At 37.2% G+C, this 13,348-nt stretch overlaps 1 protein-coding gene across 3 annotated transcripts in view; it reads right to left on the bottom strand.

Moving 5' to 3' along the window:
• Positions 1 to 13,348, bottom strand: part of LOC123864231 (ATP-binding cassette subfamily C member 4-like) — a 65,016-nt gene that overhangs the window by 14,163 nt on the left and 37,505 nt on the right. For all 3 annotated transcript variants that reach the window (XR_006795733.1, XM_045904518.1, XM_045904519.1), the window contains 8 exons: positions 11,600 to 11,737; positions 7,995 to 8,162; positions 5,587 to 5,727; positions 4,867 to 4,951; positions 2,832 to 2,964; positions 1,833 to 2,039; positions 737 to 926; positions 416 to 552 (listed from right to left, as the gene is read on the bottom strand). Coding sequence is in view for 2 of the 3 variants with exons in the window: in XM_045904518.1 (XP_045760474.1) it covers positions 416 to 552; positions 737 to 926; positions 1,833 to 2,039; positions 2,832 to 2,964; positions 4,867 to 4,951; positions 5,587 to 5,727; positions 7,995 to 8,162; positions 11,600 to 11,737 (1,199 nt within the window). In the remaining variant the exon portion in view is untranslated. The remainder of the gene's footprint in view (positions 1 to 415; positions 553 to 736; positions 927 to 1,832; positions 2,040 to 2,831; positions 2,965 to 4,866; positions 4,952 to 5,586; positions 5,728 to 7,994; positions 8,163 to 11,599; positions 11,738 to 13,348) is intronic.

Raw genomic sequence — 13,348 nt, 5'->3', positions numbered from 1 at the left:
ACAGGATTTTTTTATTTATATTCTACTCTGTTCAGGAAAACGGGCTAATAGTGAAGTAAGAAACCGCAAGTCATCGGTCGCAGCGCAGATAACAGACATATTTTATGGACATGTTCACGTTGCGACCAACAACAATTACGTGTATAAAACAGGTCTTATTATTATTAATTTAATGCCTAATAATAATCCTTTTTCGCAGACCTTAGAATTTTCATTTAAGTTTAGAGTTTGTATACAAGAATTGGCCATATTTAGTCAATTCTTTAATGATGGGCATATAGATAGCTCGCATCCCGGAAACGAACATAGTACGCGAAATAAAAAATAGTTTCTATGCTATTTTTAAAATCCATAAATCCATAAAGACGGAGTTGTGGGTGAAAAAGATGAAAGCTGGTTTAAAATGTTTGCTTACCTTTTAATAGCTTGTGCTGTATTCAGATAAACTATAGTCCACAAATACATGAGTATACCGCAGAAAAATGTCGTCAGAACCATGTAAGGGTTCACTATGGCCACCATGATTAATATACCGGCCATCACCATGAACATCTGAGGACAACAATACCTACTGAAAATCTCCTACTAGGTATTACTTTATATCATCAATCATCAAAATAATAAAATTAATAAATTGATAAATAAAAATACCTAGTTACTTCAAAAAAAATAATCCCCGGACAGTATTGTAAGTTGGATTAGCTATTAATCAAGTTCAAAAAATTAAAATTCTTACCTGAATACTATCAAGGAACATCTTCGGTAAGATCTCGTCCACAATACCCATATCTTTGGAGAATCGGTTAAGGATGCGTCCAGAAGGGTTGGTGTCGAAAAATCGCATCGTTGCTGACAAGATGTTACTGAACATTTTGTTGTGCAGGTTTATGGAACTGCACATGCACACCCACAGGAATAACAACGATCTAAAATCATATGAACAACAATAGTCACTTCAGTACTAAGTGACCATACATATCACAAATTTCTTCACTGGCAATTTAAGTGATATCGTGGCTTAGCGGTCAGAGCGTCGGGCGCGAACTCTGAAGACGCACCTTGCCGATTTCGCAATTTTTATATGTATTTAAAAATTATTTAAAACATACGAAATTTATTTTAAGCTTTATTCATGACTAAAAGTTGCCCGGGTCTTCATCTGCGTACAAAGACCGAAATTTTTCGGAAAAAATACCCGAGTACGGAACCCTCGGTGCGCGAGTATAACTCGCAAATTTCTGAATCTTGGGTCAAGTAAAACATGTCTGTGATATTTAATGATATCTACTTACTAAATCGATCAATCACGATATTACCAACTCGTGTACGCGATAAAAGTTGTCTTGAAGATACTTACTTTTTTAAGAAAGATGTAATATATAAACAAACAAATAAGTATCTAAATCAGACAATGTTGGTATAAATAGTTACCTACTGAATATTGTGATTAGAGTAGGTCTTCGGGCTTTTTAACTTTATCACTATGTGGACAACAAACGTCGTAAATGTTGCAAGGTACGCTAAAAATTGAATTTTCCTAGTTTCTGCGATCCAGCAAGTAGGTATCTAGTTATGTCTAAGTTAGATTATCTAATCAGCTGTTTTATAAAAAAAATACTTAATTTGTATAAAACAGCTAACAACGCTACGTTCATTGAATGAAGGGACGATGGAACAAGTCTTTTGGCGTAGCCCATTCAAAAAAAATCTCACCTTTTGGGCCGCTGCTAGTGAATTAGTCTATCAATATATAATTTAAAAAAACTTCTTATATCTATAAAAAAAGCCAGTCATCTACCCTACCACAGTATCGTCTTATGCAATATGTTTACCTGCCGGTCGTCAGAATCATGCATGCAACTATGGCAGAACCCCAAATAAAAATGTAAAAGTTATGGTCGATTGACGGCAAATATCCATTCTCGCTGTTTGAATCAACAGATGTAATATTAGTTGTAATATCAGTCGTAATATTTGCTGTTATATTTGTAATTCTCTCGTTTATCTCTTCAGGGTGCATCGCGTCTGCTGTATTCATCCTGAAATCAATGTTTTTTTGTAGGATTTAGGATGCTTAAGGGAGATAAACAAATTAAAATAAAGCAAGGCATATTGACTTTACTACAAGGCGACGCCTCATTTTATCTAAAATATTACCTAACTACATAGTGCAACGTTGTCTTTTGTTAAGCAAATTCTTCTCGACGAGAACTAAAGATTTTTATTATAGAAAAAATTACATGAATCTTAAAGATTCAGAATCCCTCCGTTAAGTTTTCTCGTTACAAGAATTTTACACTAAGTAGATACCTACGTTCTAAATACATAGAGGATTTGATTGGTCTCTGCTCCGTTCGGGCTGAGCGCAGCATTGGTCCGGTATAATGGATAAGTATAAAGTTCAGTATGTAAGTACATTTTAATAGAGAAAAAAGTTGTGTAACTTCGACTCTGTACTGTATCAATATGCCTTGACCATAACTACGGCTGAGATCTACAGAGCGTACTTTGACTGTGTTCCTATCTAAATTACTTCGAGTTAAAACAGGACAGATTCTGATTAGATGCACTTACGCTGCGCTGCGCGACGCGACGTCTTGCTCCATATAAACTCATATAAACTATATCTGCCGCCGTCGCTTAGGTGCACTTTGCTCCATGTAAACTCATATAAACTATTTATATTTGACGGGTCGCGCCGCGTCGCGCAGCGCAGCGTAAATACGTTTTGACCTTTATATGAGAGACAATACAATACAATCTATCTCGTTTTAATCATGTCTGAGCAAAGTTAAAGAACGATCTATAGATCTCATCCAACATAAAATTACCAGTGAGTAAGCCACAGGTCACCAGCAGATGTGACCACTTGTGCGAGAACAATGCCCAAAAATGTGACCACCAGCAGAGCCCAGCTGCCGCCCGCGTGGAAATACTTCCTGTACACCGAACTCGATACACGACCTGATGCCAACAAAATACATACAAGTCCTGAAAAGTCTGCTTTTAGCGTGAAACATCAGTTTTCTTTTTATTCCCAGACCAGACCTGATCTGTGACAATTGGAAAATTTAAATGATCGTTTCGGGAATCGAACCCAGGACCACCCACTAACTCTTTTGAATTTTTTTATTTCACAATTTGTAGTGGCCCACTGTACTATAATATGCTATGCCTAGTTAAAACCCTACTGCTTACTAAGCTAATACACTGATCGCGAGCAATTTGCTCTTATCCATTGAGGAGTTCTGTTCTCCATCTCCGAAGATATTCATCAGATCTTCACCAAATTTATATAGGACCACCTGCAAAGTATACTCTTTCAAACAAAAAAAATATTTCCAAATCGGTCCAGGCGTCTTTGAGTAATCGGGGAACATACATAAAAAATAAAAAAGATCACGACGAATTGAGCACCTCCTCCTTTTTTTGAAGTCAGTTAAAAATGTGATTTTCAAGGTTCCGTACCTCAAAAGAAAAAAAAGGAAGCCCTATAGGATCACTTTGTTGTCTGTCTATGTGTCCATCCGTCCGTCTATCGTGTCTGTCAAGAAAACCTATAGGGTACTTCCCGTTAAGCTAGAATCATGAAAGGCAAGTAGCATAGCACAAGTAAAGGGAAAAATCGGAAAACCGTGAATTTGTGGTTACATCACAAAAAAATGTGTTCTAGAACAAAATAATAATAATTAGTAAGTATTTTCAATCTTCGAAGTAAGATAACTATACCAAGTGTGGTGTGGTATCATAATATAAAAGGCCTGTACATTTCCAAAACAGATTTTTATTTATTTTTATGCATAGTAATTTTTGAGTGCAAAATGTCGAAAATATACCCAGAGTGCGAAACCCTCGGTGCGCGAATCTGGCTCGCACTTAGCCGGAACTTTTTTGTACCGATTCAAAGCGCCCCACCGGACGTACTGGGAAATTCGATAAGCACAATGCATATGTCTATTCGATGTAGCTATGACCCAATTAAGGCTATGACCTATGCCAACGAAGAAGATCGTTCATTAGCGTAATAAAAATACAATTTACTATCAATAAAGATACCGCGTATCTGTTACGTTGAATGTTATTCAGTATTTATTTTGTTTATTTACATTTTGATACCAAATTATCCTACTAATATTTTAAACGCGAAAGTTTGTATGTATGAATGGATGTTTGATACTCTTTCAAACTACTGGACGGAATTGGCTGCAATTTGGATTGGAGATAGATTATACCCTGAATTAACACATAGACTACTTTTTATCCCGGAAAATCAATGAGTTCCCATGGGATTTTTAAAACGAAGTCGCGGGCATTAGCTAGTATACTATATAGATGATGTTTGCGATCTAGCCTACGTGGATTCAAGTTTTCGAAAAATCCCAAGGAAACTTCGATTTTCTTTGACAAAAAGTAGCCTATTTGAGTTCCATATATATAAAAAATATACCAAACTATGATTTCTAAATTAAGTAGGTAACTATCTGATTAAAGATTTCATAATAATTACGCTTGTCAGTTTTTCCCTTGACTTGTACTACAAGACCTACCTTCCTGCCAAATTTCATGATTCTAGGTCAACGGAAAGTAGGTTTTCTTGACAGACACGACAAACAGACAGACGGACAAACAGACAGACAGACAAAGTGATCCTATAGGGGTTCCGTTTTTCCTTTTGAAGTAGGGAACCCTAAAAAGGCCTAAATCCAACAGTCGGTGCATATTGGTTGTAAGTAGATGATATTAACTCTTAATGAAAACAGACAGGAAATCAGATCCAGACACTAAATGTTATAAATTAAAAGTTTGTATGCGAGTTAAGAAGTATCTCGCCGATGGTCTTCCAAATTGAAGCGCATAGTATCTTACCAGTTTCCATTAGCTCAGCAGTTTCCTGTGGATCATCATCTTCATCTTGTGCACCGTCTGCTATCGTGCTGACGCTTGAACGAGACTATAATAAATAATAATTAAATGAATCCTAAATAATCAATACCTTGCCTATTATTATCCTATTATTTAGCAAAATTCACGACATGTGAGTACCTAAGTACATTATTATTATTAAAGACTAGCTGATGCCTGCGACTTCGTCCGCGTGGATTTTGACTATCAAAAATCCCGTGGGAACTCTTTGGTTTCCCGAGATAAATAGTAGCCTATGTGTCACTCTCCAGGTCTTTGGCTATGACCATGAAAAAAATCACGTAGATCCGTCGCGTTGCAAGGACAAACCAACAAACAAACACACTTTCGCATTTATGTAGTAGTTTCGCATTTAGGTAGTGATTTAGTTTTTTTTTAATCTCGTAGGAAGTCTGTGATTGATATACGCAACACAATAGCTTTTCAATGGAGAAGTTTTATAATTATTTTTGTAATGGATTTATGGATAAGTAGGGCTAAATGGATGTCGTAGGGCCAGTGGTGGTCCCTTGTGCTCCGTCGTCAGTGAAGCGGTGGGATAACTTTGTGAGGTTTTTAGTCGGTAGGAGTCCGACATAACCACTGTGCTCCCCCGTGGCCAGTGGTAGGTATCCATGACGGATTTCCTCACGAAAAAAAGGCCAGTGGGGCTGAGCAATTTACCTGAATAGACATTGTGCGTTGCCTCTGCACCTGTGCGTGTGGTACTTCCGCTGTGGCTGCGGGCTCCTCTTCTTCCAGCAGCTCCTCAAACAGCGGGGTCTTTGAGACCTCCTCGAAACTGCCTTCTATTTCTATCTCGCCCTGTGTATAAGTAAACGAATAAACACCTACCTAGCTAAAGTACACGACAGTTTGAGATGGCAATAGGGGTAGGGATGCCCCGCACACCCACATAGCCCCCGTGCTTACCCGGTGCGAAATTACCCGATTACCATCTCAACCTGTCGCCTACCTACTAGTTATAGGATAGGTACCTAAGATATCTAGGTACATGGTTTACGAAGTAGGTAGGTGCCTACGATATTTAGCAAGAGTTTATTACCAGACAGTATGATCTTATTAAATATCTTTGTTATCACGTTTTAGGGTTCCGTACTCGAAGGGTGCCAACGGGACCCTATTACTAAGACTCCGCTGTCCGTCCGTCCGTCCATCCGTCTGTCTGTCGGGCTGTATATCGTGAACCAAAATAGGTGAAGACCTGAAATTTTCCCAGAATGTGTATTTTGTATTGTCGTTATAACAACAAATATCTACCTACTAAAAATTTCAAAATTGCCGCCATGAAAATTAAAAAATTTTAGAGGCTGGAGGACCGCTTTAATCTAGACTAATAATGATAAAAGATTATCATTTTGTTAAACACCTAATGTAAATTATATACTTAACCTCAAAGCCCCAATAAACAGCTTAGATATACCTAGTGTTTCTAGATACCTAATCTGCAAGTTTTATGTACAAAGCAATTTGCGTTATCAAGATTATGTTTCAAAGAGTAAATAGAACTCTCATTGCTGCACTAACACCATTTGTTTAGCGCAACTTTATGCTTATTAACATTAACTGTGTTTAATTTGAACCGAGATCTCTTAACTTACATAATATTCCGTACGATTAATGTGTAAGCTCGTACGGACAATATTGAGCGTTACCATATTATTATTTTAAGACTATAGAGATAGACTACTTATAGGTTTTCCTGTAATCTATAGAACTTACCTGAAGAACTATTTTTTATATATTTTTTTCAAAATCTTAGGCTCAGTGGTTTCGGAGATAAGGAGGAGGAATGGTTAATTTTCATCTATTTTCTTAAATACAATAAAAAATACTTAATAAAAATATTAAAATTATAAAATTATACCTTAGATCCTCACAATAAGCCTTTTCATTTGACACGATATAGGTAGGTACAGTTTGCAAAACTTTTTTAGGGTTTCAAAAGATTTAAATCAAATTGGATGTGACAGATGTCCATCTGATACATATAGGTACAGATCTGTTACAGATAGACAGACACACGAGTTCCGTTTTTTAATTTGGACTTACGGAACTCTAAAAATATCTATACGTAAGCCTAGACAATATCTTTTTATAACAAGAGATAAAGAATTTGTTATGTTTATGATTTATACGGGTAATTAATAATCGGGGTTTTTAATAGGCAATTACTTGAATCTCCATTATGAAGGTAGGTTGGTCATATCTATTTTTCTTTTTTTTTTAAATTTAGAAATATTAGATAGGTATAAAGTTTATTGTGTTAGCAAAACCTACTCAGATTCCTCATTTAAATGTTGCTGAGCTTACGATTGTGGTTAATTGGGTAAAAAAAACTAAAAACTTAATTAAAGATGACATTAACAATAATATACCTATTAGGTAGATATTTGTCAGATATTAATAGCGGTTTTTGCAATTCATAATGTTTATAATTATCTGCTTTATCGTTCAGATTCTCACTTTATTTTCATATAGCAGAGGTGAACTTCAACTGCAGTCTACAACTAAAATTCGAGGTACTTTCTGCCACCCACCCATATCAATGCTACTTTTATACCCTTCAATATAATATAGAACCCTAACTAGGTACGTAGGGCACTTCGGGTCGCTCCTTCGTCCCGCACACTCCACACGATTACTTTGTCTAACCTTTGTACTTATGTAATGTCATAATATGTATTATCCGCACTCGTGCTATGGTTCCAGCTTCCACCTGCACAAACTACTATTACCCACTACCTCAAAACTCTGCCAAGGAATTCTTCAAAGGGCTTATTAACTCCAGTTCCAATGGTGGGCGGCGGAACATAACATTATGTTTGCTCGCTATACAAGATAATTTAAAAACTAAAAACCTAGTAATCTGAGGTTATGAGTGTCATGACCGATGTGTAGGTATGCATCAAAAATACAATGAAACCCATTAGCTTAGTACTCGTACGAAGACTAAAGAATTTACATACACACCTGACGTGTAAATGAAATTGCAAAACTCCGAACTCGTAAATATTAAGCCCGGAAGGGAGCTCCATTAAAGTTATATATAAAACATGATAAAGACTTACATTTCTTAGTATAATGACTTTGTCGGCAGTTTTGAGATGATGCAGCTGGTGCGTGACAAGGATGCGTGTGGAGTGTCGGAGAAGCCCCATGACACATTCTGTCACCAAGTGCTTGCCGACGTGCGTGTCCACTGCCGACAGCGGATCGTCCAGGAGGTAAATGTCTGCCTGTTGGTACAAACAAAGACTTCTTAAGTTATTAGCATAAATTCTAAAACTTGTAGACCACAGTTTCACTAAACATGAAAAATATGAGTAAAAAAATAAGTTTTGTCATACCTCCTTGAGTAGTATTTCATTGAACAATCAAAATCATTGTTTATTGAAGTTTTTTAAATTTGAAATATAGCCTATAAAGTACCTCGCAGTTTTATGAATTAAATGTCCCATTTCCTAACTGCTAAGCTTTATTAAACAATCAAGGTTATAATACATACGAAGAACAGAAAGGGACCTAAAATAGAGCCTTGAGGAACACCTAGTGAGTGGATTTAGATGACTTCACTAATTATGTATACCTACTAACCCATTAGATAATAATAATCATTTACATTGTAATACATGATGCTTATGATAATATTATGTAAATTAGGAAATCGTTTTGCATTCGAATTTTTTTAATACGTTCGCAGGCCCATAATATAGTGGCTTCATAATATTCACATTCTACGCGGAAAAAGTTGCTAGACAGCAATAACAGTTGACCGCGTTTCAATAAAAAAAGATTATTGAGGTAGGTATTTCTTGATATTATCGCTTTTTACGTATCTAAAGATTTTATTCACATACTTGCTTACCCGTCTTAGTTTCGCTCGAGTGGATTTTTAAAAAACGGTGAGAGGGTATTTCCAAAAATCCCTTACACTCCTTCCCTAACACTTCTTCATTTCTGACTAAAAGCCCAAATACCAATTTTCATAATTAGGGTCTAGGGAAAAAGCGCAAATACCAAGTTTCATGTTAGGGTCTAGGGATATGTTAATAACTTAGGATTCGAATTTCCTAAAAATTCTCTAGTGGGTGCCTACGTCGTAACAGAGACCCACCTACCTACGTTTTTAAAGCCAGCGGATTAAGGCCATGCGTTGATAGGTCCGTCAGTCAGTCCGGAAGAGTCTTTGCTACATGTGGGTTTACATCAACATAGAGAAAGAAGACCAGCTAATTTATTTTCAAAAATCCCGTTAGAACTCTTTGATTTTACGGGTTAAAAGTAGCCTATACCACTCTCGGTCTTCAACTATATCCATGTATAAATCAGGTCAATCAGCCACTCCGTTGCGGCGTGACTGAACGACAAACTAATAAACCCAACAAACACACTTTTGGAAATTTATGATATTGGTAGTGATAAATAATAAGAACAGCTAGGTCTAGACTCTAGGTAATTATACATAGGCAGTACTTTGTTGTCATAAATTGTGACAATGCGTTTTACCTACGCCTTTTACTTTGCAATGACGTTATCTTTAATTTTATATCTTTTATTATATCTCTGTCTATGTAGGATCGATGTCAATGACATAGATGTCTCTAAAGTGTAACGGTCTTTGTAGATACATATCTACCGATATTGGGACTATCTCAACTTATCATACCTTTTCTTTTTAACCCCCGACTCAAAAAAGAGGGGTGTTATAAGTTTGACGTGTGTATCTGTGTATCTGTCTGTGGCATCGTAGCTCCTAAACTAATGAATCGATTTTAATTATTTTTTTTTTGTTTGAAAGGTGGCTTGATCGAGAGTGTTCTTAGCTATAATTCAAGAAAATCGGTTCAGCCGTTTGAAAGTTATGCGCTCTTTTCTAGTTACTGTAACCTTCACTTGTCGGAGGTGTTATAAATTTTTAATTTACACTTGTTAAATCTTCATTCTGTTACATTCTGATTCAGGATTTAGACAGATTTGAATCCGATAGGCGTACGTTTGCTACGGTAGGAGTGGTATTTGGGCTTAAATTGGTTAAAATAAAAAATTATATTGTAGGTAGGTACTTATCTCAGACTTTTTGGACAGACCTATATCAGAAAGTCCACTCCACGGAAGCCCGGGCGGGTCAGTTAGTATATTATAAAAAGAATCAAACTTCGTTTAGGTAGGTAGGTAATTATGGATTATGGAGCGTGCTTGGAAGCTCTCGACTCTCGAGGTGTGGCCGTAATATGTTTGACCCTGAGGCCTACCTCAGGGTCATACATATTATAAGCATCTACGTAGATTATTACCTACTTGTAACATGATAAAAATCAGTTTACTGACTTCATTTTAATATAATTCAAGGATTATGTGACTATACCCAAACCCTTCTTTTTCACTCTTACTTGCCTACCCAGTAGCAGAGTGAGCTAAAGTGAGGGAAATCTCGGTTTGATCCTGAATCGACAATATGTAGAATGGGTAGGTGACGTAAAATCAAAGAAAAATAAGCTACTTTAGGGTTACCTGCGTCTAAATTTTGATTAAAAAACTGATTGGACTTGATTGTAAAATTGGTATTTGAAAATAAAGAAATATGTTTCTCGATTTTTGGAAATTCTACTTCCTCTCCATTTTTAACAAAGTGCGAAGCCGGCACGAGTCAACTAGTTATTAAATATTAATACACCAAGAATCAAACTTCGTTTGTATGGGACGTCCTCGGGAGAGACTCCAGCTCTTAATTGTACTCATTACTCTTATATTATACTCATACTCGTATTATTATTATTTCTTAGAGATGTTTAATTGAGCGCATAATTACGGAGCATAAACATTTTTTGCACATCATCGTACGGAGCGATGACCATGACACTACATAAATTATACCTACTCGATAAATTTTATACTTACGTAATTATATATAGATATTATATATACTCGTAGATACTAGCTTGATAAGGAAAATATATAGGTACTACTAGTTGGTTCTATTGGTGGTTGGTATGGTTAGGTTGGTTGGGTTGTTTATTGGCTCCTATTTATTTAAAATACCTAAGTATATGTATAAGGCATATAAGCTAAGGAACATTTTGTTTGTTTTAATTTAGGTTGTTGATTTTTATTTTTCCACTAACACGTATGTCGTGTCATCCACAAGCATATTGCCGTGACTTCGTCCGCATGGATTTAACATTTTTATAGATTTTGAGATTACACTGAGCCTGATGCCGCGTTCGCCCACCAGCGTGGAGTCTCCGTCCGGTAACTGCTCGAAGTCACGGACTAATGGTCACGATCTTCAGGAATGAGGAATACGATGCAGAGAGAGTGGACTCTTACTTGTCGGTAACAAGCGCGTGCGAGGCCGATGCGCGCTCGCTGGCCGACACTGAGGCTGATGCCGCGTTCGCCCACCAGCGTGGAGTCTCCGTCCGGTAACTGCTCGAAGTCACGGACTAATGGTCACGATCTTCAGCAGTGAGGAATACGATGTAGAGAGAGTGGATTCTTACTTGTCGGTAGCAAGCGCGTGCGAGGCCAATGCGCGCTCGCTGGCCTCCGCTGAGGCTGATGCCGCGTTCGCCCACCAGCGTGGAGTCTCCGTCCGGTAACTGCTCGAAGTCACGGACTAATGGTCACGATCTTCAGGAATGAGAATTACGATGTAGAGAGAGTAGACTCTTACTTGTCGGTAACAAGCGCGTGCGAGGCCGATGCGCGCTCGCTGGCCGCCACTGAGGCTGATGCCGCGTTCGCCCACCAACGTGGAGTCTCCGTCCGGCAACTGCTCGAAGTCACGGACTAACGCGCACGCTGTTACCACCTATGAAAACAAAAAGATTAAAATGGCTCTAAACGTTTGTTATAACTTGTAGTGGATCGATAACGTTAAAATGGAGCTAAACGTTTATTTGACGTGTATACTACAGCTGTTATAGCCTTTCTAACATCTTTCTTTCTAAAATCTTTAAAAGATGAGAAAAAATTGCGGCAATTAAAACTGGATAACTATTACCTACATAAGTAGGAATAAACGTATAGGTATAATCCGTTATTTTTAGGGTTCCGTACCTCAAAAGGAAAAAAGGTACCCTTATAGGATCACTTCATTGTCTGTCTGTCTGTCGTGTCTGTCAAGAAACCTATAGAGTACTTCTCGTTGACCTAGAATCATGAAACTTAGCAGGTAAGGTTTTATAGCATAAATATAGGGAAAATCTGAAAACCGTGAATTTGTGGTTACATCAGAAACAAAATTAAAATGTGTTCATGAACAAAATTAGTATTTTCAATTTTCGAAATAAGATAACTATAGCAAGTAGGGTATCAAATGAAAGGTATCATACCTGTACATTCTAAAACAGATTTTTATTTATTTTTATGCATACTTAATAGTTTTTGAATTACTAGGTAATTCAAAAACTATTAACCATGCAAAATTCGAAAAAAAAAATTGCAAGGAACTCTCGGTGCGCGAGTCTGACTCGCACTTGACCGTTTTCTTTAATATTTTGACTGTAGTTTACGTAGGTATGCTGATTGCTTACTATAGTAAGCAATATATAATAGGTAGGTATACCTACCTACTTATTGGATTTAATGATCTTACGTTTTCTTCTATGGAGGTTTTCATAGCAGAAAACGTGAGATTTTAAACACTGCACTGCATCAATAATATACCTTAGGTAAGAACTTTGCGAAAGTGTGTCTGTCTGTCAGATTTGTTTTCACGGCCCATCCGTTAAACGGGTTTTGACGTTGGTATAGAATACAGATATATGTTAGCATACATCCCGCTGATGAACGATAATCAATTTCTCGGCCTTGTTAAAATCTCTTAAAAGTTTTTACTGAAGTAATCTTATAATGATCTTTCTGTTACAATTTTTAGAAAATATTTGAGTAAGTACCGAGTTGACAAAAAAAAAACTAGATAATAAAATTATGTTTCAAATAAAAATAATCATTTTTCTACCCTTTTATTTGGCGGTCGTCGCTACAAAGTACAAACATAGGAAGGTCGCAGGGAAGGTAAGTGACCCAAGCCCTCCGTGATCAATACAATTGTGACGTCACCGACCTGTCACCATCTAATACTCTACAGGACTTCGTGTGTGTTGGTGTTTGCTGGCGCGCGTGCTCTGCCCTTTTGGAGTGTTTTCTTTTTGTTAAAAGTGGCCGGGTTTTTTGTTTTACTGGTGTTTTTGGTGGTGGAACTGACTGGGAAGCGCTCTAAAGGGGTGTCGCGCGTGTGTCGGCGAGCGCCGGCACAGACGAAGTCCATACTTATATAGTTTCCCTCACTTGGTCATTTAAGCCGAGACCCCAGAAATATACGCGGCAGAAAGACAAGTGTTTAAATTATAGGCTGCAGCACTGTGCAAGCTGAATTGCACTTTATTGCGTCGTAATAAGACGCTTTTTATTTTAACGA

Source organism: Maniola jurtina, chromosome 4 (genome assembly GCF_905333055.1).
Source record: "Maniola jurtina chromosome 4, ilManJurt1.1, whole genome shotgun sequence".
Lineage (NCBI taxonomy): Eukaryota > Metazoa > Arthropoda > Insecta > Lepidoptera > Nymphalidae > Maniola > Maniola jurtina.
This window is presented reverse-complemented; position numbering and strand designations above follow the sequence as displayed.